At 48.1% G+C, this 25,316-nt stretch overlaps 1 protein-coding gene and 1 pseudogene across 4 annotated transcripts in view; one reads left to right on the plus strand and one right to left on the minus strand.

The window, feature by feature from the left end:
• DZANK1 (double zinc ribbon and ankyrin repeat domains 1) overlaps positions 1 to 22,160 on the plus strand; it is a 68,386-nt gene extending 46,226 nt beyond the window's left edge. For all 4 annotated transcript variants that reach the window (XM_068524103.1, XM_068524106.1, XM_068524104.1 and 1 more), the window contains 7 exons: positions 6,642 to 6,745; positions 7,831 to 7,905; positions 9,617 to 9,713; positions 10,435 to 10,535; positions 12,153 to 12,233; positions 12,759 to 12,886; positions 21,387 to 22,160. In XM_068524103.1, the coding sequence (XP_068380204.1) occupies positions 6,642 to 6,745; positions 7,831 to 7,905; positions 9,617 to 9,713; positions 10,435 to 10,535; positions 12,153 to 12,233; positions 12,759 to 12,886; positions 21,387 to 21,510 (710 nt within the window). In that variant the 3' untranslated portion in view covers positions 21,511 to 22,160. The remainder of the gene's footprint in view (positions 1 to 6,641; positions 6,746 to 7,830; positions 7,906 to 9,616; positions 9,714 to 10,434; positions 10,536 to 12,152; positions 12,234 to 12,758; positions 12,887 to 21,386) is intronic.
• LOC137749846 (lysosomal-associated transmembrane protein 4B-like) lies at positions 2,555 to 3,315 on the minus strand (annotated as a pseudogene).
• Positions 22,161 to 25,316: the final 3,156 nt, after the last annotated feature.

The raw sequence follows: 25,316 nt of genomic DNA on the forward strand, positions 1-25,316 counted from the left end.
GCTCCTTTTCTAGTTTCTCAAGGTCGAAGGTTCAGGTCTTTTTTTTTTTGTTTTTTTAGGTGAGATTATTTATTTATTTATTTATTTCGTGGGGTTCAGGTCTTGATTTGAGACCTTTCTTCTTCTTTAATGTAGGCATTTACAACTATAAATTTCCCTGTGAGTGCTGCTTTCACTGCATCCCATAAGTTTTGGTGCTGTATCTCCATTTTCTTTCAACAATTAATTTTCTAGTTTCCCCTGTGGTTTCTTCTTTGACCCACCGGCTGTTTAAGAATTATTTAATTTCCAAATATTTGTGAGTTCCCCAAATTTCTGTCTGTTATTGATTTCTAGTTTCATTCTGTTGTGATCAGAGACATACTTCGTATGATTTTAACCCTCTTAAATTTATTGAGACTTGACGTGGCCTAACATATGATCGATCTATCCTGGAGAATGTTCCATGTGCCCTTGAGAAGAATATATATTCTCTTGGGGGTGGAATATTCTGCAGATGTCCATTAGGTCCCGCTAGTTTAGAGTGCTGTTCAAGTGTTCTGTCTCTTGCTGACCTTCTGCCTAGTTGTTCTATCCATTTTGAAAATAGGGTATTAAAGTGTCCAACCATTATTGCTGAGTTGTCTATTTCTCCCATCATTTCCCTCAGTTTTTGCTTCATGTATTTTGGTTATCTGTTATTAGGTACATACTTATAATTGTTTATAATTGTTATACCTTCATGATACCCTTTTTCATTATAAAATGTCCCTATTTCTATCTAGTAACATTTTATTTGGTCTTAAAATTTATTTTGTCTGGTATTAGTATAGCCAGTCCAGCTTTCTTGTGGTTGCTGTTTGCATGATATATATATTTCCATATTTTTTACTTTTAATCTCTTTGTATCTTTGAATCTAAAGTGTCTAAAATCTCTGTTTTTTGATTGGGTTGTTAAATTCATTCACATTTAATGTTATTGATAAAGTTGAATTTGTGTCTTCCATTTTACTCATTCTCTTCTAAATGTTCGTGTCCTGTGTATGAATCACAGTTTCTTGTTTCTTTGCATTCTTTTTTTGTCTCTTAATTTTTTCTTTTTTTTTTTTTGGAACATGGACATTTGAAATAACATATTGTAGCAACTCTGGGTACTGACCTCGCCTCCAGGCTTGTTACTGTTATTTGCTTGTCTGTTTGTTTAGTGACCAGCTGGACCAGGTTCCTGAGCTCTGTCTCACCCCCACAGTGGGAAGCCTCTGAAGTTGCTCCTTGGAGAGTGAGGCCTTGGCCATGCACCCTGTCACCCTGGGATGACCATGATTTTGGCGAGGCTCTCTTTGACCATCTCTTTCCCTGACCATAACCAGCCTTTAAGTTCCACTTATTGCTGACTGATTGCTTTATTACTTTCCACCACACTCTGGGGGTGTAAATTGCTCTACAGGCTGATCCAATTAATTTTTTTTTGGGGGGGGGAATGTGGGCAAATCTCACTTTAATTGCAAATGGCTTCATTTACAGCACATTCAGTAATGAACAAGTAGGAGAGCTGTGACTTTTGAACATATGAATATATAAAAGTCCCTTGAAATTCAGGTAGTCAAGATAAGGGCATTTCAAAAGGAAAGCACCCCCGCCACCTCCCATTTTTCTGAAGTCTGTTTTACACTCATTTTAAAAGATGATGAGGCATACTCAGAAATTCAAAGTAGTAGGATGTGCCTTGCAGGGAGAGAAGAAAACCTTTTTTCAGATAGTTGGGTGAATACATATCAGCAATTCCACTTGACAGAAGCTGATGGATGTCCTCCCTGAGTCAGGCTAGGCTCTGAGTGGGGATGGGAAACTCTGAGAAAGGGAGAACCTGATACAACACAGTACCAACCGGTTCCCCTCTAACACACCGTGCTGTGACCCCAGACGTGGGTTTACAAGAGCAGCCACTGGGGTGGTGACTTGACTGTCCTCACTGCCGGGAATTGACAAAGGGTCTCAATTTAGCCCGTGGACAGAATCCTTGACCAGCAAACTCAAATTGTCACTGAATTTAAATCATAAAGGATCTAAGGAAATTCTTGTTTTATTTATGTGTATATATGGACTCCTTACACGATTAACATTCCTTTTCTCCTAAGGGTTTGTTCTATAAACTGGAGTGGCCTAAGAAAAGCATTGTATAATTTTGATTTTATTTTACGCTTTCAAAAGAGAAAGGAGGGAATGGAGAGAAAAGTGTCACAAATCCTTCAGCTCTGGGGCTCAGCACGTACAACAGCCTCCTTGGACAAAAGGTCCACCCGGATTGTTGGTTAGTTTCAATGCTGAGTGAGAAGACTAGGGGAGCCCACCCCAACCCCACAGAAAGAATTCTACAGTTACTCTATCACGGTGCTCTAGCTAAACCATAGGTTTCAAACTACAGAGAGTTTCAACTTACCATCTAAAATTTTTAATTGTAGCCTTTCAGCAACAAATAAGCTCAGAGAGCTCATCTCAGAAGTAAAATTAAAGACCTATTGCTCTGATGTATGAAAGTCAAGCCGTCGCTCCCAGCTATGCCACACTTCCAGGCTTAGGCAGACACAGAAGGTGGTGGCGGCTCCTTGGCGGCGCCATTCACAGTGGCATCATCGTACGGGGGTAACAGCACCGCAGTGTCATTGCTGGTAACATAAACCAGGACATCGGAGGAGTTCCTGCCATTTGATGTATCGGTAGCAGTTTCAAACACAGCTAATCAAGTAACCCTTAAAAGTCAAGATAATGCTGATAAACAGAAGAATAATAAGGACCAAACAGGTAGGATTCACTGACATGATATCATCTGTGTAAGGAAAATCAGGAGGCAGCTGTCGTATGTATTCCTGGATGGAGTTTGGATAAACAAGCACAGTGACTGCAACCAAGGTGTTCAGGGCAAAATCAAAGATCTGGTAACAGAAGAATGGGATGACCCAGGCCGCGTGTTGCTTGTATGCTCCATAGGTAGCCATTGCACAGATCAGGATCATGAGAAGAGAAATCGCGATAGCAATGCACGTGTTGGCATCATCCATGAGCTCCAGGTCACCTCCGAGTTCAGAACTTGAAAAGCGATACTGATCTGGATCAGCCAGGGCGCTCAATAGAATCAGCAGTGCCGTGCATTGATGATCAGGTACCAGACGCCGAGCAGGATGGTGCCAGTGCGGACATGGCAGCACAGGCAGCAGCTGTTGGAGTAGAACCGCGTCCAGGGGGCCACCATCTTCATCGCTCGGGCCGCCGGCGCAGTGGCGCGAGCGCGCGCCCAAGTTTGCAGGAGCTTCGGCCGCGTGGGTCCGGGCCCGCCACGCGGCTGCTGCCAGCTCCCTGATCCAATTAAATTTGAGATTCTTTACAGAGATAGTTTTTGAGATCAGTGTTTGAGATATTTTTCAGACTTCAGGAGAGCTCTTCTTAGCTGTTCTGTGGTTCTCTTTGGTAAGCTGGCCAGCCTATGGTTTAACTCCTATCTCTAGGCTTCTTTTCATTGCTTTTTACCACATCACTCATCGTTATCCTTAGGCCTGAACTTCCTCACACTCTTGCCAAAGGAGTGGGTTCCTATGGAGATTCGGAGCTCTCTGTCTTATCTTCCCTTGTGCAAAATATCTGAGCCAATGCTCTGGATCAGGGGGTGGGGACGATGGTGTGTTTCTCTTCAGCAGCTGGGCACACAGTGAAGGGGGTGCAGCTGTCACCTCTGGTCTTCTTGACTTGCCTCTTCTACTATGAGACCTCTGCTTTACAAATAAGCCAGGACAAGGATGACCTGGACCGCAGTATTCTCAGTGTACCAGACCCAAGGGAGAGCGTCCATCCCATAAATGGTGGCTGGACAGAGGAGGGGGGCCCCCACTCTTGACTGCATTTGCCCAGAATTTGGTCTCTGCAGCAGGTAATTGGGGGCGGGATGAGAAACACTGAATCCCACTTCTTCTGGGAAGATTCCGTAGCTCTCCAGCTGGGAGCTGGGAGGTGGGAGGAGAGGGAGCTGTGTGTTTATGGTTGAACCACATGGAATGAAGTTTTCATTGTGCTCAGCTGAGAGAGGAGAGAAGGGGGTGGGTCATGGTTCAAGCACCACAGACTCTTGCTGTTCTGGGTTTTAGCACAGTTTCTTCTTCAGATGTTTCTGTATTTGCTCTATGTCCCTAGAACCATTTCCAGACACTTTAAATGTTTATTTTATAGTTCCATGGGGATGAGGTCCCCTGAGTTCCTTGGGCTGCAGAGCTGGGAGTCAGTCATTCCCAGCTCTTCTCTTGCCTCGTGGATTTCCCAGCTGGGCGTCAGGACCCAGTCCACTGTCTTCCAGGCATGAGTGTCCTGGTCGATCGTCCGCAGAGATGACCAGAATGACCCCTCCCATCCCTGTATGCTGTTTCCCTTCCTTTGGAATCTAGACTGGCCTTTGCGAGTTGCTTTCATCAGCAGAAGTGGCAGAAGAGACGCCACGACAGTTCCGGGCCTGGACTTAGGAGGGCTGGGAGCTTGCACTTACTCCCCAGGAAGTGAGTGCCGTGTAAAGAGGTCAGGACAGATCGCTGAATGAGGACAGATGCCTCAGGGCCCAGCCAACAGCCACCACAAAGACTGCTGACGTTTGAGCGGGTGCAGGCGGCAGTCACGGGAAGAGAGAGGCCAGGCGGCCCCCAGCCCTGCGCCATCTTAGCCAAGGCCTCAGCCACAGGGATGAGACCATCTCGGACCCCCAGCCTCAGCTGATGGCTCGGCTGATACCATGTGGGGCGGAGATGAGCCATCCCTGCTGGGCACTGGCCACACTCCGGACCCACAGAAGTGTGAGGCCTCAGGTGGCTGACATTTTAAACCACCAGGTTCTGGGGCGCTTAGCTTGGCACCAACAGATAATAGACATGGGACCTCAGTTCCCTATAGCAGAAGGCAGCCCCTGGAACCCCCTCTTTCATCCCGAGCTGGGAGGGAGCAGACCTCACCCCCCAAAAGAGGACTTACGGTCTTGCCAGGACCTTTTCCAGAAGACCCCCCTCACCCCTCCCAGCCTTTCCGTAATGCCCTCCCTGGAGGCTCTTTTGAGAGTTGACATTTGATCTTGGAATTGTACATCTGTTGTAGATTCTCAGTCAGATCTTCGTGTTTAGCATACTCCTGCCTGAGTATTTATTTATTTACCTGTATTTTCTCTGGGTCCACCTGTGAACTCCTCAGGGGCAAGCACTTTGTTCACTGCTGTATCCCCAGCCCTCAGATAGTGCATGGCACACAGGAGGTGCTCGGTGACTGTTTGTGGGATGAATGTGCCTACTTTGTGCCAAACCCTGTGCTGGGCTCAGTGCTCCCTCTGGTGTTATGTCAGCTACTCGCAGCCGACTCTCGTGATGCCCAGACCCCTCTGCCCGCCCGATCCCAGCACAGCGTGGTGCTTGGCTCTGCGCATCTCTGCTCGCGTCCCTCGTCAAACGTGCCACAGCATCTCTTTGCTTTGCTGCCTCAGAGCAGCAGAAGACTGCCGGTCCACAGGCGGGTGCAGTTCAGAAGTGCCGGAGCTCACACACGGGCCCGGGGCGGAGAGTGAATGCCTCGGTCCCTCTGTCCAGTGCACAGACCTGGGGTGTGTTCTGCCGGGTTCCTCTCAGGTCCCAGCAGGACGGAGCCCCGCTGCCCACGGCGTTGACCAGCTTTTAACGGATGCTTAATTGGCTTCCCTTCCTGCCCTGTCCTGCTGTTTCTGCTCCATCATTCGTGCTTCCCAGGGTCACCTTCAAAAGAAACTGCCTGTCCTAAATATTCGTCTCAGGCTCTGCTGTCAGGGGAACCCAAACTAAGACACTGAGGTTCTCTTATTTGGTGTCACAGTAACGTATGAGGTGAGAGGTATGAGTCCCATTTTACAGGTAAGGAAAGTAAGGCTGAGTAAGATTTAGATGTCTGGATGACCTTGCAAAGGCCACCCGATTGCTCTCAGCTTTAGTGTCCTCACTGGTAAAATGATGAGGTGGGATCCGATGCAGGTTTTCATACTCAAGTGGCCACAGGGCAGAGCCAGGAAGTCAAGGCAGGCAGCCAGGCCTGCAAGGGCTGTGGCCGGCTGGAGCGCCCTGCCCCGTCCAAAGCGGGCAGCCACCCCTCGGCCCCAGGCAGCCGGGCCCGGCAGAAGGGCAGGCCCAGTGCTGCTGCATCGCCCACCTGCGCACGAGAAACCAGACTCATGTGAAATCTCTCAAGCCTTAAATGGTGGCAATGAATTCGAATTATTTTAAACCCTGTGCAGACTGAAAGGGGCACAGGAAGCTTTCTGGAGTGATGGGAATGCTCTCCATATCGATGGGATGTATACACTTGCCAAAACTCAAAACGGGGGCACTTGCCTTTAAAATAGGGGCACTTTATTAGTAAGTTGTTTCTCAATATGGTTAATTTTAAAAGAATAAAAGAAAAAGACCCCAGATATGGCAATCAAAATACACTCCTTTGGAATTCTGTAATATTCATGGAACTTATTCTGGTACATAGCCAAGGTTCAGAAAGCAAAAACCATCACAGAGTTTGGCAAAGAGAAATGAGCTCTCTGAAAATGCATGTTGCATGCTGACACTTTGCCTCCTTCACCTCAGAAGAATCATCCGTGTGTTTGGGTTGCTCTCCTTCTTTAGGATACTGGAGAAAACAGGTGGACCATATCTCCGCTCACCTCCGGTCTTATGCTCAGAACAACCCTGAATTCCGGGCCTTGATTGCAGAGCCCAGGATGGGAAAGGTGGGTGGCCTCTGAGCAGGACTTCCTCTCTGGAGCATCCCGTGGGATCAGGCTGAGGTTGCCCCCACGGACTGTCCTGAAATTGCACTTTGCTTGCCCTTTCTCTTTTTCCTGCCCCGCTTTCCATGCCTCCTCACCTTATTTGACATCCAGGAAAACTGGCTCAGAGAGATGTGGTGACCTGCCAGAGACTACACTCTGGGTCTCAGGGGATTCAGGACTTGAAGCAGGTCTGTCAGACCCCAGGGATACTGCTGTTATAAAGACACACATCTGTGAGAAGACGTTTTCCTCTGTCATGAGACTAAAAGAACCTTTCAAAGTTAGCCCATCCACTCCTCTGCCACCAAGTTAGGCCAACATTGGAACTGTGTCATTGTCAAGTGTTGCTCAATTTCCTTTGATAATCTATTTTGGTGGTTTATTAATTCCTTGGCCTAATCTAGGGGTCTCCAAACTGTGGCCTGTGGGGCAAATCTGGCCTGCCACCAGTTTTGTAAATCAAGTTTTATTGGATCACAGCTACACTCATTCATTTACTTATTGTCTGTAGCTGCTTTCGTACTGCAATAGCAAGGACCATATGGCCCACAAAACCTAAAATATTTACTATCTGATCCTTAAAGCATTTGCTGAGCCCCATTGATCTAAATTCCTCCCGCTACTTACAGAGACAGCTGCTCACCTGAATACTTGGCCCTTGATTGCCAAGGCCTGGCCCCCCCAGGTCACCTTTTGCCAGGTGATGACCTGCAGCCATGTGGCTTCATTAAAGTGTGTCTCTTGTAGACAGTATCAATTTGGGTCTTGCTTTCTTAACCAATCTGGCAGTCTCTGCTCTTTGATTGGAGTATTTAGTTCATTTATAATTAATGGGATTATAGAGAAGGCTGGATTTGTGTCTGCCATTTTGCCATTTGTGTCCTATTTCATCTAGTTTTTGTTTCTCTTTTCCTGCCTTCCTTTGTGTTAATTAAATGTTTGATTAAATGTACAGCTTAGCATCTCAGAATTTCTTGGCTGTGGCTCCGAGCTTTGAGTCCCACACTCATGGTTGTGAATTCTCTCTAATACTTTTTTACAAGCTCATCTCTGCTACCGTCCGTGAGGATGGCTATGAAGTTAGCATCAGGCTGAATTATATTCAAGTCTCAAACAAGGTGAGTAAAACCGCCGGAAGTTATTCATTTCAAAATTGACTGACCTAGTAAATGGTAGCTTATGATTTATTGAAATGCTTCTGCATAATCCATAGAAAGGAAGAGTTTAGAATATTATGAGACTTAACTGGAGGCCAGCAATTTCATAGAATTAGATCAATAACTGAGCTAAACCTCAGAGAAGCCAGCTTTCAGGCACATAAAGATGTCGTAAGAACAGAAATTATCACCCACCCTATTGGTCCTGTAGTTCTCAGGTTTATTTACACCCACTGAAGTCTGAGTATAGGCGAAAGACTGGCAGAAATGTTTGCTGATATGTACTTTGACCTATTTGCCTATAACAATAAGCCATACTTTGTGGCCATGTCTCCCTTGATCTTCCCTCTCATTTGGTAACTGGAACATTGCCATGGAGCCCATAAGTGTGTGACAAACATTAACTGATACAGGCAGCTTTAGTTTCATTGGACAAGAAGTCACAACATACAAAAGAATAATTCATGGATTGAGAAGAAAGTGAAGAAGGCAAGGAAAAGGAGGGGAACTCGGGCCTGGCCGTGACCTGGCAGGGTGCTAACGATGTCTCTAAAACTGGGACAGATACCTGGGCCCTGCCTGACCCACAGGGAGGCTGGGAGTGTCCAGTGGGAAGATACACGTGAATGTGCTTTGTAACCAAGGAAAGCACTAAATGCTGTGTTTTCGGTTGTGTGGCTGCAGCAGAGCTTGGGCAGGGAGGTGCTTCAGGAGAATGGGACTGAGGGACGCAGAACACGGCGTCACGCCACACAGTTGTCCCCACTTGAGGCTGGGGGGGAGGGGCATAACCGCTAGGGCAGGTCAGCCCTCACCTACTGAGGGCAGCTGGAGACGGGGGTCAGCTGTGAGCTGTTAGCAGCCAGCGTGGCAGCTGGGATGGTACCTGACTGGTTAAGGGGAACTGGACAGACACAAGAGCATCTGCAATAAGCTGTCCATCACGTAGAAGTCAGGGATGTGTCCCAGGTTCTGTGTGTGTTTTTTCTTAGCCCACGTGTTCTGTGCTCAGGAAGTAGCAGGTGGCTCCCGATGGCAGGAGCAGGGTGCCACGCTGTGGAACCGGTCCAGGTGGATACGGAATCCCGGGTCTGGCCTGTGTATCACCCATCCTCATTTTATAGACATCCATGTAACCTCATTTTGCTTTGACAACATCTCTTTGAGGCTGGTCATAATATTTCCACTTTACGGGTGAGGAAACTGAGGCTCAGAGAAGTTAAGCAACTTGCTCCCTCCAAGGCCCCTAAGCTACTAAGTGACCAAACCAGGATACAGACTCTGCAGCCTGACCCTCCCCGTCAGGCCACCCTGATCCCAAGACACGGAAGGGTTGTAAGCACAGAGGGACACAGTTACGTATACATTCATTGTATAAAGGGGCTGGGGCAGCCACAGGGAAGGTGGGCTGGCAGGAAGCTGTTTGGAGGCTGTTGCAATGATCTCGGTGTGAGAAGAGGGGCCAGAATGAGGAGTTGCGTAAGAGGCAGAATGGACGGAACATCACGGTGAGGTGAGGGAGGTGTCTGCAAGCACGGTCACGCTGCAGGCTTGACTGTCTGGGTAGACAGGGCTGTCGTTAACAGAAAGAGGAGCAGGTGAAAAGGGAGATCATTCTGCTGGGACGCGGCGGCCTCATCTTTCATGGTGCTGGAATTTTTTCATTGGCCAGAACCTTTACCTGAACAAGGAGGTGAATTTCAGCGACCACTTTCTGAGCAGTGTCACCGAGGGAGGGAACGGGCTGTTCGGCAGCGGGTCCAACCTGGGTGAGTTGTCCCCTTCCGGGGACCTTAAAACGGTTGACCAGTTATATATGGATGTTGTTACAGGAAAGTAAATCCTACACGTTCTCATCACGAGGAAAAATATTTTTTTCTGTTTCTTTCATTTTGTTTCTATACGAGATGACGCTGTTCACTAAACTTCTTGTGGTCGTCAGTTCATGGCGTATGTAAGTCAGATCATCATGCTGTGCCCCTGAGACTCATACAGTGCTGGATGTCGGTTACATCTCAGTAAACCTGGATGAAAAAATAGTAATTAAAAAAGAAAAACCTAAAGAACCGTTGACCAAAAACAACACAGTGACTTGGCAAGGATGGAGAGAACTGCTTTAAATTTGCCGGCCCAGCCAGGCCTCTTACTTTCACATTCCACCCATGTTATTCCTCTGGCCTCCCCAGAGTCAGGCGTGAGACCTTTGCAGTCTTTCACAGGAACTGGGGAGATAAATTGGGGCAGGGGGTACTCTTTGGGGCCTGAGAACTGTAGCCCCTTTTATTCCCCTCCCTCCACCCCCATCCTCTGGTTCTGGACCAAGAAGGACAGCCCCAGGAGTCCTTCGGGCCAGGTTTCATCAAATAGAAATTTCAATAAAAGCCTTTTCCTCCTTCCGACCTCTTGAGGGGGGCATGGCAGGAGAGTGGCTCTTTACATGATGGGAGTGGTGGGGGGCTTCACTTTGGTCCTCGACTCCTGTCATTCCAGTGAGTGACTACAGCCAGAGCACCCCAGACACCACGGAGAAAGTCACAAGGACCAAGAATTTCAAGACCAAAACGTTTCAAGAGAAGCAGCAGCAGCTTACGGTATGTGTTCTCCTTGATCCTTAGAGCTGTCTTCTTCAGCTGTGCATCTAATGTTTTATTTTGAGATTGTTTAAAGGGAAGAATACTTTTTCATTTTCTGTTCCCTTTTTTATAGCAGTGTGTTTTTATTTTATGGAGGCAGAACCTTTAAAATCTCTCAAGATTATTCACTGGAATTATTTTAAAGTTCTCCTCAGTCTCCTGAATCACCTGTTTCCTCTGGGGTCAGTTCTATCTGCTCATCTTTCTCTTTCTTGCTTTTGGTTTGTCTCGAACATGTGATGATCCTTTGTTGTTAGGTCACGTTGACAAACGAAGGGCTAGCTTGATTAGCACGGGTGCCCAGCTGGGTCTGTGGGCCTGCGGTCTCTGTGGGTGGAGGGTCCCCGAAGTTGCCAGCGTGGGAAGGCCTTTCCTCTGCTGGTGAGCGTGGTAGTGGGAGTGCCGTGGTGGTTTCCGCTCCTTCCTGGCTCTCCAAACCCGTCCCGTGTCTGGCCTCTGCCCTTCGCCCTTCTCAGGCCCAGTGCTCCCAGGAGAGGCCTCTGTTAGGCAAATTGTGAACTGTATGGAAAATAGTATCAGGGTTTAAGCAGGGAGCAAAAGCTTCCCGCCCTTCTACTCGGGAGAGCAGGGAGGATGCCGGCCATCCCCGTGATTCGTGGTAAAGCCCTTTAATAACACGCTGTGGATTCAGCCACACCCAACGCCCGCCGCCCTGCTGGGCTCCCTGGAGAGAACACGCTCACATGACTGGGGTCTGCAGCTGGTTTTCCTCTTGGCTTTGATTTCCCTGTCAGTCTGATTCCATCTGCTTTCAATCTTTGGGATTCTTCACCATTTCTGATCCATGCACGGTACCCTTTCCTGGTTTCCCTCAGCTGTTAGAGTTTTGTTTTTCACAATTATGGACCATGAATAGTTTTAATGGGAGCTTTGGAGAGACAGTGGGTGCCTTTGCTCACCCACCACCTTGCCCTCCGGTCGGCCTTCTTTGGCTGTGGCAGCGAGCTGGAGGTGGAGGTGGACACAGGGTCAGTTCTCCCCTCCAGCCCCACCACTTCAGTCACGGGGGGCCCCGGGGCCTCCCGGCACGTACACGGACACCCAGCCTGGTCGGGGGCGGGGTTCTCCGCAGGCAGGTGGTCACACTCAGGCTGATTTCGAACACCTTATAAAGCATGCAGCGTAAACTTTAGGATTCACCTGGTTGCTTTTCCTCGAAATGTTCATAATAAAACTAGTGTGTGGTTCCTGGGGTTTTATGAGGTTTCTCATTGCATCCCCGTCCTTAATAACACGAAAAAATGTCAGTGTGGTGTCCTTCCCCCAGGCAAGGCCTCAGAGACTGGCTAGATTTACATTAGATGTGTTTATCTGTGCTGCTGGCCGTTGAAGACCACACACAGACACACGCACACACGCACACACATACACGCACACCCCACACACACATCACACACACACATACACGCTTGTGCTCACACTCACCTGTCCCTGGGACTCAGAACTTATCCAGGAGAGGAAACATTTGCCCTGAGGGTTGAGCCTGGACAAGTGGGACGTGACAGTAAAAAGATTTTGCGGCCGTGGAAACGACCACCTTCTGTGATCCCGCAGCCTGAAAACAGGCTTCTGCTGAAGGAAGTCGGACCAGCAGGGGAAGGAAGAGTGTCTGTGATGGAACAGCTACGTGATGAAGTAAGTGCAGCCCAAGAACACGCCTCCCTGAGGCTCTCAGCCAGGCCTGCCACCCCATCTCTTTCAGACGGAAGTTTTGTTCGATATTGTGATAATCACAGTGCCGCTTAATTTAAAACCATCTGGAAGTGGGCTAAACGGCTAGTCAAAAACTTTACATTAATTGTTACCTGTTGCTAATTTTTATAGCAAAGAAAATAGGCAGAAAGGTGCACAGGAGCCCAAATAAAGTGCAGGAAGGTGGACAGAATCCGTGGTCTGTGACCCTGTGTGACCATGATGTTTCCTAAAGAAGCAAGGCTGTCCCTCCAGGTGCCTGGCCTCCTGCCGGGGGAGCAGAAACACAAGTTTGATCGCCCACATGACTTGGCAGCTCTGTCTTTATAGGCTGGGTCTTGGGGTTCCTGCTTCGTTTGAGTTAAAGCAGTGTAGTTCCATCAAGGGTTTGTTATACTTACTAGGATGGCGAGCAGGTGCCACTGAGCTTAGGCTTTGTGCAAGTTTGTCCTTTTCTACACGCTGCAGGGAGCAGAACCCAACTGCAGTGACAAGGAAGACCAGCCCGTTCTGAGCCTGGCGGTCACGAACAAGCACCATGAAGCGATCCCGGTTCTCGTGCAGAGGGGCGCGGATGTGGACCAGCAGTGGGGCCCGTAAGTGAAACACGAGGAAGGGAGAGTTGTGGGTGAGGTCGCAGCCAGCTGGTACTTGGTGGGGCTCCTCTGAGCGGTCAGTTTGCAGGCCCTGTTCAACCTGAACCACTTAGGAACCATTTCAACCCATTCTGGCCTTAATGAGAGACTTAACTGCTTCTGTTTTCCAAATCTGGGTAAAGCAAAGGTTTTTAAACGGACTACTGGATTGTCTAACTTTTAGGAGCTTTGATAAATGATGGTCCATTTTGTTAACTCATGAATTTATTTATATTTGTGGGCCCGCAAATCCTTAGCCGTTGGGTGTTAAGCAGTGTTTTCATCATGATTTTCATCATGGTGGGAAATGTACCCGCGAAGTTACTGCAGAAAGAAAACCTTATCCAGTCGTCCGTGGATGCGAACAGCCCCGGGGGGAGGCGGTGCATGTAGGTTCATCACGCCGTCTCCTGCTGCCTGTTTCCGCAGCTGGGAAGCGGGATGACGAGATCCCCAGTCACGTGGGATGGTTTTGTTACTTTCCCACCCTTGACCCCACCCGGCCTTGTGAGCCCACTGTTCCCTTGCAAATTACTTTGGAGACGTGGGGTGGACAGTGTTTTGAGTCCAGGTCCTCGCCGTTAGCTGCTTACATCCTGCTGACCAAGCTGTTGAACTGGAAGTCATCTGGGGGAATCGCAGGTCAACCACCCTGCCGCCCGCACTGTTACTGAGGCAGCTGGGGCCCCGCTCTGTGAATCGCGCTGCCGAGGTTGGCAAGGAGCACAGGGGACAAAAGTTAAATAGCTTTGCTTCTATTCTCCTCTGTTTCAAAATTTCCTCTAGCGTTTTTATTCAAAATCTCTCTCTCTTAATTTTTCTATGTGCGTTTTTTGAAGTTTCTGCCCAATAGGACTCCTGTGTCAGTAGACACGACCCCCTTTTTATCAGTAGTTTAATTTTGTAGCAAAGTGTTTGGCCTGTGGGTGTACACACTTGATGGCTGGAATTTACTTTCTCAAGTTCTCTTGGGGTTCACAGGCGTCATACCTTGTCAGCTTCGTCATTTACATTCCTACACTTATCATTATTAATAGAAATAATGACACCTTGTTTTGTGTGAAGGTACGCTTTATATTTGGATAATTCAGATAAGGATTTTTTAATTGCATTTACGTATAATGTTTGTGGTTGATACAAAACTCGCTTGAGCACATTTTGAATTGTTGCTTAAGTGTGATGAGTCCTGGCTTTATGAGGAGTCCGGCTAACAGGATGAACCTAACTCTGGACGTGGAACAGGTGACCTGTCTCTCTTTGGTGTTCCTCAGTTTCCATTGTTGCTTCATTACCATTCTGTAAACTGACATCTATCCACGTGTGATCTCCTTGCATTTCTACTAAGTCTAACGCCGTGGTTATATGGTCTAGCTGAATGGTGTGTAATAGCCCTTTGTCACTCCCCCTGCATTGTCATGGTTACTGTTAGCAGAATATAGCTCACGTGGGGTCAGGGAGGGGCGGGTTCAGAAAGCAGATTTTTCCACTGAGAGCCAGTTCTGCTGAGTGTGGCTTATATTTGTTAGTTCACAGGGTTTGGGCCTGGGTCCACCCGGCCTCTGCCCCACAGCTGGACCTCTGTAGACCCAGGAACATGACCTCAAGGCTCCACTGTCTACAGCTCTTCAGGCACAAGCCATCTGGCGATCTGACTTTCCTGTAAAAGAGGCTCCGTGACTTGTCCTTTGCAAACAAGGATTAACATTCTCTTCTCACCCTGAGCCTGTTTAGCTAATGGCGAGAGGCAGCCCAGGTGGTCTCCATACAGGTAACTTCTGTCCAGCAGCTTGGCAGGTAGCAGAAAGCCCCTCCCTAGGGTTTCTGGTTCCCATGTTTGTGTCTTTCTTACCAGAATAAACTCATACTCAGCAGAAAGGGGATGGCTGAGGAGAAATACACATCTTCCACCAAAGCTGACACCTCTTACCAGCAGACTTCAGAAACACGGATTCAAAAAGTCTTGCGAGGAGAGGGACAGAGAGAGATGCTGTTTGCTTTTGGACAGTAGCTGCCCTTCTTCACTGGCAGTTTCAAATATCGAGCCTCTGAGCTCTGCCCTAGCAGGCAAGTGAGGAAAATGCAACCATCCGTTTACTTAGAGGTTCACCTGTGGAGATTTATTCTGTTAGGTAATTCCGGATTTGCAAAGAGAGAGAGTGTACCTTAATTCACCGTGACACTTAGATTGGAGTAAACAGTTTGCGTTGCTTGTGCATTAGTAGGAAAGTGTCTTTATGATACAAATTCACAGGGCACCACAGTGTACTTGCTGTGCCACCCGCGTTCCGGAAGGTCTGCCGTGACAATGACAAGCTCCTCGGAGGAGGAGACTCACAGCAGGAGTTCTGATGGCAGGACGCGCTCCGTCTCGTGCCCTCGCCGTGTTGCCGTTAACTTGTTTGGGGAGCTAGGTACACAGCTAAGCGTTGGCAGAGTCATGATTCATCATCTTCCAAAACCAAACTGTGGTTATGCAGGAAACCACCAACCCAGAAAATCTAGCCATCAGCGATCCCCGCCCCCAGCCCCATTACTGAGTAAATAGAACACGCACTCTGCTCTCAGTCTGGGGAGAGTTGTGAAGACAGAAGGTCTTGAGTCTACCTAGGAGATGCCGCAACCCTGTGAATATATCTGAGTTCAAATGGTAAATGCGTGATGAAGCCCCAGGAACTCGAGGGGGTGAAGTGACAGTGAAGCCTTATTTATGCCACTGGGGAGGCAGGAAAGATGAAAGATGAGGAGGAGATTGGTGTCTGGTGTGACTGAGACCTCCGTGGTCAGACCCCCGTAGCACACTGTGTACCCCTCCACCCTGAATTTACAGCCAGGTCCTCTGAGCTCCCCGAGAGAGGAACAAGCACTGTGTCACAGGTGACCAGGTGGCCCTGGCACATCTGGGGGCACCAGGCTGGCACTCACACATGTGCTTAGTAGATGAACAAATAATTCAAGTGACTTAGAGCCCAGGAGAGGTCATCTGAAAGACCTCGTGAAAAATGTACACTTTGAATGTGACCACTAGGAATTGTGCTAAAGGAGGGGAAAGTAGAGTCTTCTGTGGTGACAGGGGACAGTGTGGAGGCAGGAGAGAGCAAAATGTGGAGAAAATGAACATATTCCTCTTGCTAGGTCTTCTCGTCTGTAAAATGGGGATAATCGAACTCGGGTCATAGAGTTAGTGGAGGATGAAATGAGATCGTTTGTAGTGCCCAGAGCCTAATGATTGGACTGTAATGGTGGCAGTCGTGAAGCTGTGATTATGAAAAAGGATTATCAGGATTTGAATGGAAAGTATCAACTGCACGTTGATTGACATAGGATATGGGGATGGGGGTGAGTTGGCTCTGGGAGAATAACCATGTGGGGCTTAAATAACAGAAGCCCTGGGTGAAAGGTGTTACAACTGGATTTAAGTTCTAAGTTCTACTTCTGTTAACAGATGTCACCAAGCCTTCCCAAGTCCAAGTTTTCACATTAAGGAAAAGGCATGTGTATTTTTTTAATGCACCAAACTCTAAGAAGATGAACTTGATAAATGCTTCTCATACTTTAATGTGTATGTAAATCAGCCAAGGATCTTGTGAAAATGCACATTTGGTAGGTCTGGGTGGGGCCGGGCCTGAGATCCAGCATCTCTAGCAAGCTCTCAGGAGATGCCAGTGGTCCAGGTGCCACAGTTTGAGTAGCGAGGGTCCACAGGCTGTTCTTACAAACACTGAGACGTTAATAGTCAGCCCAGCATAGTCCGTGGTAAGGAGTGACCTCACAGTGCTGTTGGACACGGGACTCTCCCCCGCGCCTGACAGCTCAGTTATGTTGATCTGATCAAACTAATAACAATAATATCACCACCAACAACAACAATATGAAGCGTGATCCCCAAATCTTAGTTGCTTGCAGGAACTGTTTGTATCAAACCAAAGGCAGATCTTTGGAAAGTCATGGAAATTCTGTCATAAGGCACATGGCCTTGCCATTTTCACTTACTGCCTCTGGAGAAATATGAGGAGAAACTAACCAATCATACCACTCAGATTTAGTTGGCACCAGGAGCCTTGGCCAAATAAGTTAGCTGAAATTACATGAATGATAAGATCTAAACTTAGATAAGGTCTAAGACCATTAGGGTGGTTGGACACTTAGAGTTCTGTTGCAACACAAAACCGGTGAAAGTGCTAAGTTTCTCATTTACTTTGGAAAATGGAAAGCCTTCTCATTACCTGGTCAGTTCTGATCCTGGAGCCCGAATCAGGCAGAGGATTACCCTCCCACAGGTGGATGCAGAGTTCATAGTTATGTTTTCCTGCAATTCACATGGGTTTCAATCTTGGAGGCAATACTCCTTCCCTTAATTTGTTTGTCTATTCATTCTTTTCATTGATGTATTCATTTTACTAGTGGTTTCTGAGCACCTACTGTGTGCTGGTCAGCATTCTAGGTGATGGAGATACAGCAGTGATGAAGACATCACTTCCCTTCCCTCATGGAGCTTACAGTTTAGTGGAGGAGACAGACAATAAACAAGTAAGCAAATGAATGAGTAATTTCAGAGCATGATAAGTGCTACAAAGAAAATAAAGCCAGGTAACAGAATCGAGCGTGGTGAGGTCAGGAAAGGCCCCCACCCCCACCCCCCAGGACCAGAGACTCCCAGAATTAGTCTGGGACAGACGTGATTTAGGTACAGAGCAGTATGGGGAGGTTTAGTCACCAATTTCATCATTCATTTCTGGCCTAGTCGTACTGACGTTGCCTTATTTATGACTAGTCTGGCAGAAAGATTTATTTATTTATTTATTTTTAAATATTTATTTATTTATTTATTTATGGCTGTGTTGGGTTTTCGTTTCTGTGCGAGGTCTTTCTCTAGTTGCGGCAAGCGGGGGCCACTCTTCGTTGCGGTGCGCGGGCCTCTCGCTCTCGCGGCCTCTCTTGTTGCGGAGCACAGGCTCCAGACGCGCAGGCTCAGTAGTTGTGGCTCACGGGCCTAGTTGCTCCGCGGCGTGTGGGATCCTCCCAGACCAGGGCTCGAACCCGTGTCGCCTGCACTGGCAGGCAGACTCTCAACCACTGCGCCACCAGGGAAGCCCAAGATTTCTTAAATTGTGTATGTTTATTGAAAACTATTCATACGCACCAAATCACTTTTTAATTGTGTCGAAGTGAGACGTGGACATAATTGAAAAATCAAATCCTGTGGAAGGGCATGGCGGTCCTCTGCTGCCCTCACCTCTTCACCCCCAATCCTTGTCTCCAAGGACAACTACATGTAAATGTTTTAAAGTTCTCCCAAGTGTCACCTATATCTCTGTCACTAAACAATACACTTAAACCGATCACTCTTGATTTAGCATGCTTAGACAGTATCTGCTGATTCTTGCTGTCATAGGTGATGATTTTGCTTGCTGACTGGACCTTCATGTTTTGATCATTCTGTTCCGGTTTTTGTTCTTTATTAATTACTGTTAAAATATAAATGATATGCCTAAACTCCTCTATTTCAATCATCATCTTTCAATGATGTCAGTGATGTCTCTTGACTCACCTGGATGTAAGTGCATATAAGTGTATATTAGTGCTCTCTACCTTTACCTCTACCTTTCCTTCCCCTTCCATCTCACAACTTCTATTAGTATATGCTTACTTTTTACAACACAGCTATATTTACTTGTGTTAACATAATGAAGACATCCATTCTTCATCCATAGGTTGATTGCAATAGTTGAAAAGCACGAAGAGCAATTGCATTATAACAGCTACATAAATATTGTTCATTGGCATACTCTGATTACATTTTCTTGTTTGTAGGTTCAAGAAAACAACACTTAGGCCACTCAAAGTAAAATTTTCTTACCAGAAATGTCAAGTAGATTCTCCTTACACACCATAAATTATTCAAAATCAGGTCACATTTCATTTTCTTTCATAAGCCATGAACAACTTGTGTGTTTTTGTGTGTGACTTTGATTTTCCTGGACTTTCTGATTGCCTTTGTTTTTTTTTTTTCTGGTTTGAAAAAGAACACGCCTTCACCACATCCATAATCTTACCTGGTTTCTTACTTTTTCAGTGCTTTTTTTCTTAGAGACTTCCCTCTTGGAGTATACTTCCTACTCGGATTTTGCCTGACAGCCCTCTGGCCCTGCTGCACAGTGGTCATCATGGGATTTCTTTTCACTGGAATCCATCTATAGTTATCGTTCACATTTTTTTGCTTTCTTGGTTTTGACCCTCGTCAGGCTAGAGTGTGGCCTTAGGTAACTTCTTCAGAAAGGGTATGTAGAAAAAAACTTTTGAGTCCCTGAATATCAAAAATGACTTTCTTTTCTCTTCACTCTTGACTACTAATACCTTGACATTAATTTCTGTGTTCAAAATAATCAAGCCTTGCTCTCATGATTTCTAGCACCCAGCATAGCCCATGAAAATGCGACAGCAAATTCTTATTCATTTCTGACCTGTTTGTTCCTTCTGGAAGCATTTATCCCTGATGTTCTGAAATTTCAAAGGGGTATTTTTTTCATGTGCTGTTGTTCATTCATCCACTTGGCCCTTTCAGTCTGAAAAGTCATGTGTTTCTTCAGCTCAGGGAAATTTTATCTCTTTGGTATTTTCTCCCCTCCATTTTTTTCGATTCTCTCTTTCTAGAATTCCTATTAGTTAGATGGTGGACCACTTGAATTGACCCCCTCTGTCTGTCTTTTTAATTTTCCCCCCCATATTTTTCATTTCCCTTTTTCTCTCTGTTTTAAGAGAGAGATTTTCTTGACCCTCCTGCTGAATACTTTTTCTTTCAACAGTCATATTTTTACTTTCTAGGAGCTCCTTTTTGTTCTGATTGCTTCTTCTTCATAGCCTTCTCTTTTTGTCTAATATTGTCTTCAGTCATTTTTAATTTCTCACATTTGTGTTTGATTTTTCTTTGATGCTGCAGATTTTTCTCAGATGTGTGTGATCCTTTGACATCCGTCCATGTTTGAGAATGCGGAATGGGCTAGATGAGTGGGAATTCTGTGTGTATGACAGGAGCTTATCAACTGGGGTGGGGGTGGGGTGGGTTGTGGGTGTATGAAGCTGCTCTCAGGCTGGGACAAGTGGAAGGCTTCCCTCTGGGCGTGGAAGTTGCCAGAGGCTCCGCTTATCTCCTTCAGAAAAGAGGCCACCATCCTTTTTCTCTATTGGGATAAATGTATGGCTGCAGGTACATCTGCAGGTGCAGGGGACAGGGTGGGGGTGTTGAGGGAAAGATCAGGGCCAGGAGAATGCAGACCTCCAGTTGCTCATCTCATCTCTGTCTTCAGCCACGACTCCCACCTTCCATCACTCCTGCCACCTCTGGGCAGGAGCCTTTCATGAATTCTAGAATGCAGGTAGCACCCCATCCTCCACTGCAGCATCCACTGCTCACTCACTGGGCCAAAGCTGACCAGGCAAGGTAGAGACAGTCTGGCACATCGCGAAATATGCTGTCTGACCTCTTGGGCCTGCCCTCTGGGTTCTAAGATTGGTGTTTATTTTCATATCACACAAGCCAAACTCACTGAAGCCAAGGTCATTGTCCCTACACAAGAATAGGAGCTGCAGCCCTGAAAGGTTATTGTCATACAGACAGTGCCCAAAGGGTCAAGCCAAGGGTGAGACCGTGTCCAACGCGTTCCATGAACTCTTGCAGGAAATATACTAACATAGTATTTATTAGCATTTGCTAAATTGACTACAAACCAGATCCTTGTGGGGTTTCTCACTTTAAAAAATGAATATGTGTATAGCTTTTCACTTTCTGTCTGATATCAAAGCTTACCCTCCAAATCCTCCAAGGAAAGGAACAGAGAGGGCAGAGTCAAGAGATTTTCCTGGGTTAGTTTAATAGGTCATGGGTGAAACCAAGGCCCCTTTGGTCAACTGCTTCTTCTCCAGTTTCTTGAGGATGCGAACCAAGGATTTAGCCAGGGATTTTTTCCCATCCAAACAGGCTCCAAAATACTGCTCTTCATGAAGCAGCTCTGCTTGGCCTGGCAGGAAGGGAGTGCATCACTGCCTTACTGGGGTATGTTCCTTGGCCTCCGAGGGACACTGATGGCCACAGTGATCCCCCTGTTGGCCTGTGAGGATTTCAGAGGGTCCTGGTTCCAGAACAGCTGACCCAGTAATGGGGCCACCATCCCCCCCATGGCTCCCAGGGCACTAAGGGCTTTTAAAAGCACAATGAAAACGTTGCCCCCTTAAACCCACTTGGTTGTGGGTCATTGATGCAATGGGAACCCACGGCCGGGGTTGGCACTGGACATGTGAGATCACAGCACCCCTCAGGTCTCAGGGTAGAGCCGCCCTTGAGGGCTGGTCACGGTGGCCTCTTGGGGGAAGTTTGGGACAGGGGCCAGGAGCTCCCAGACTGGCCTCCAAGGCAGGGAAGGTTCGGAGACCTGAGTCCGTCCGCTCACCCCCATTTCCTTCGCAGATGCAACACAAGCATTCAGAAGAAGAACACAAGAGACCAGACAGCGTATGACCTGGCCCTGGAAACTGGGGATGACCCCGTCATCTCGCTCTTTGCTGCTAAGCTCAGCCTGGATGACCGTTAGCCCTGAGGGCCCCGCAGGCTTCCTTTAAAGAAACCGCCCAGCTCTGGCTGTGCTTTGTTCTCTTCCTTCCGAAATGCGTATTTGAGGTTTGGAAACTGAGCTGAGAGGCACTCATAAGCTTTTAAAAGTTATGTGACAGTATAAGCCCCCAGCACCCCATGAGTATTTCCCCAAATGCCCTGGAGAGTGATGAATTTAGTGTATGCGTTCGGTGGTGTATTGCTGCTTGTCTTAGAATTTGCTCTTTAATATTATTTCTCAGTAGATAAAATTACACACGGTTCTAAGCCAAAAGGTATAAAATGTTGTGAAGTCTCCCTCTCGTCCCTGCCCCACAACCACCCACGTCCCCTCCACAGAGGCCACCAGTGACATCCGTGTCCGTCGTGTCTTTCCAGAAGCGGTGTAGGATTATATAAGCAAATGTACGTAGTATGTGTATGTGTTCGTACAGAGTACACGTAAAATATCAGTAGAGGTAACACATATATTCTGTCCCCTTGTCTAAGACAAATCGTGGGAAACCACGTACTGTTCTGCATGTTGTTTGCTTAATATCTAGTAAGTGGTTCCAAATTAGTTAGTGCATAAAGATTGAGCTTATTAGAATTTTTCCTTATTAAGCTAAACTCATCAATATTCCTGTTGTTATGGCTTGTTCTTTGGTTGACAAGTAAGCTTTGAATAAACCAATTGCAGGAATGTGTAATTTTGATTCCTCTTTTTTTCAGATCATCATTTCAATCTTTGGGTGCTAACTGCTGCAGTAGGAGTCCCTAAATTGTTTCTGTTAACATCTGTAAACAGGATAGTTGTTAATTTAGAATAATTAACTCACGACAATAAGTAATAGACTCTGCTGGCATCACTGCCTGCACTTTATTTCCCCAGGGTGGGTGACTGTCTGCAGGGGGACAGGTGCAGAGTGGGACCCAAGCCCCAGTGCGGTTGGGCGGTGCCGACACTGGCTTCCCAGGTAGACGCCTGGCCTGGCGGCCTGCAGAAGGGGAGGGAGCGGCTGCCAGGGTAACCGGTGTCCGGAGAGCCCCACCGAGGACAGTCATCTGGTTTGGTGTCTGGGTAGTTTGCACAGTGTCTGCTTCGTGTAGCCAGGACGACCTTTCCAGAATTCTCTTCCTTTAAGGTTGGGCTCGGGGTTGGCTGCAAGAGAAACTGCACAACAAGGCTCTGCGCTAGTCAGTAAGCTTCAGAAAACACTTTCCTTACTTTTCCATATGCGGCCACCTGAAACAGAAGGTTACTCCATAGATAAATATAAAAATATAAAAAGCACACATGAATAAGTATGAAGAGTTAGATGTTAGCTCTTTTATTCGCTATTTTTATTAGCTAGTTTAAGCGGACATCTTTACAACAAATATATCTGGATTTGACTCCTCACGTGAAAAGAAATGAAATTTAGTTTACCCGACTCCCTGCTCCTGCTCCCATCTTTCTACAATCAGCGTTATCCTAGGATGGTAATGGGAAAACAATCACAGCGCCCACTGGGCTCCCCGGTGCCCTCAGGCCTCGGACGATTTCCTCCTCACCAGACAGGCGACCCCAGGCTTTTCTTCCATCCAAGCCCCACCACCACCTGCTATGTGCCCCCGGCCATCCCAGCTCCCAGTTTGGTGGCATCACACGTGGGGATGGGAGTTAACAAGGTGGGGGAAGGGAGAATTCACTCTCTCTGCCCGGCTCTTGAGCTGGGACCGCCGTCTCCTCCTGCCCTCGGACTGGGCCCTACACCACCAGTGCCCCTGGTTCTCCGGCCTTTGGACTCAAACCAGAACTACGTCACCAGCTTTCCGGAGTCTCGGCTGCAGATGGCAGGCGGTGAGAATTCTCAGCCTTCGTGAGAGCACAGGCCAGTTCCGATAACAAATCTCTCTCTCTGTGTTTATCCGACTGGCTTTCTCTGGAGAACGCTGCCTAATACACTTCTGTAATTTACTGTCTTTTTTTCTTTGATATTCATCCCCGTATTCACTCTCTTTTTTCCCTTCAAACTGGGGGTACAAAGTGCTGAGGACCAGGCATGACAGGCAGCTCTATGATGACGCCCAGCGAGTCCCTCTCGTGGACACCGTGGGGTGCCCCTCCTGTCATTGGATGTTACGTGGCGAAGGTGACGTGAGTCTGTAATGTAATTAAAAACCATAATCACTTGATTTAAAGTTAATCAAACAGGAGGTGATCCTGGGTGGGCCTGAGCTTATCAGTGGAGCCCTTTAAAAGAGCGGCTCGAGGTCAGAGACTCGAAACAGCTGAGTCCTTCTTTTGGTTCTGAAGAAGCACACTGCAGGATGTGGGGACCCATGGGCGGCTGCGGGGACCCATGGGCGGCTGCCTGGAGCTCAAGGCCTCCCTGCTGGGAGCTGAACTCTGCCGCGAGCCTGCTGGGGCGGGAGCTGCAGGGGGCCTGTCTCCCCTCGGCCCCTCCTGCCCCCAACACCTCTCCCCACAGTGTCTCCGCCCGCCCAGGGAGGGGGACTGGTGGCAGCGTTCGCTCCTCTGTTCCTCCTCTCAGAAGGTTCACCTTCTGTCTTTTCCCTTTTCTGTGGCCTTTGGCTTTGGCGCTGCTGGGCTTTCAGGTCATCTTGCTCTGCTCTGTCACCGCCCGCCTAGGGCCACCCCAGTGCATCCCCCGTGGGTCCCCCCTGCGGCCGCTGTGTCCAGGATGCCCATACCTGCGGGCTGGGATGAGGCTCGCTCTGGGCTCCCGACCCCGTCTGCCCACCTCCAGACCCTGCCCTTGCTCAGGCCTGGCCTCCCCTCCTCCCCCGGGTCCCCCAGCCTCCTCCTTCCCATCCTGCCCACGTCCTGCCCTTCACCAGGCGGCCTACATCTGTCCTCGTGAGAAAACCAAACCCCCTTCCCGAGTTGACCAGGGACTCCTGGACCAGAGGCTGAGGCCATGATGCAGGCTCTTCTCTGGTTCTGCTCCTGAGATCCTACCTGGGCCCCAAAAAGTTACCAGGCCCCTCAACTCCGGGCCGGGCAGGACTGGCTGCCCTCCTGCCCCTCCACCACTGGCCCCAGCCGCGTGTGCCTCTCCCCGCAGCAGAGATGACCCGTCCAGCTGGTACCTCCCCGGTCACAGGCCCGTCTCCCCGGAGACTAAACACCTGCGGGCGCAGAATCGTGGTGCCTCCTCCCAGTTCCTGGCTCATGGGTGATGAGTCTGATCCATTTCACCTGCCAGCGCTAATCAAGGTCATTTTCAGATTCGCACGTCCTCCAAGCCGCATGGAGCCTGAACAATAAGATGTTTGCCCGAGCTGTTTCCAGGAGCTTGGAGTCAGCTGCGTCTGCGTGAGGTCAGCCAGTTAAGACGCGCCAGCGTCGTGGGGTGACCTTTGGAAGGTGCGGAGCCTGAAGCCTAGTGACACCTGCGCAGAATGACGATTATCACACCTTTTCCCAATCACCTCTCCCCACGCTCCCCACGCTTCAGACTGCCTTGCTGCTTGATTCGTTATGCCATAAAGACCCCAGGCCCTCGCCTTCGGGGAGGTGGATTTGAGATTTGTTCTCCCAGTTCCTCGCTCGGCTGCTTTGTGAATAAATCCTCTCTTTGCTGCAAACCCCGGCGTCTCGGCTCCTGCGTGTCTGGCAAAATGAACATGGTGAGGTAGGTTCTCAGCAAAGAGCTGTGGAGAAAATTCACTGTGGCTTTTGGGTTTGGGCGAAAGAATTTTGTAGCCAAACTGCAGGTTTTGCAGCAGGGGTATCCTGGCTGTGAGGTTTGAAAAACATGTTATTTTTTTTATCAGATAGTTCTGATATAATGTTGTAGA

Source organism: Eschrichtius robustus, chromosome 16, assembly GCF_028021215.1.
Source record: "Eschrichtius robustus isolate mEscRob2 chromosome 16, mEscRob2.pri, whole genome shotgun sequence".
NCBI classification, from domain to species: domain Eukaryota; kingdom Metazoa; phylum Chordata; class Mammalia; order Artiodactyla; family Eschrichtiidae; genus Eschrichtius; species Eschrichtius robustus.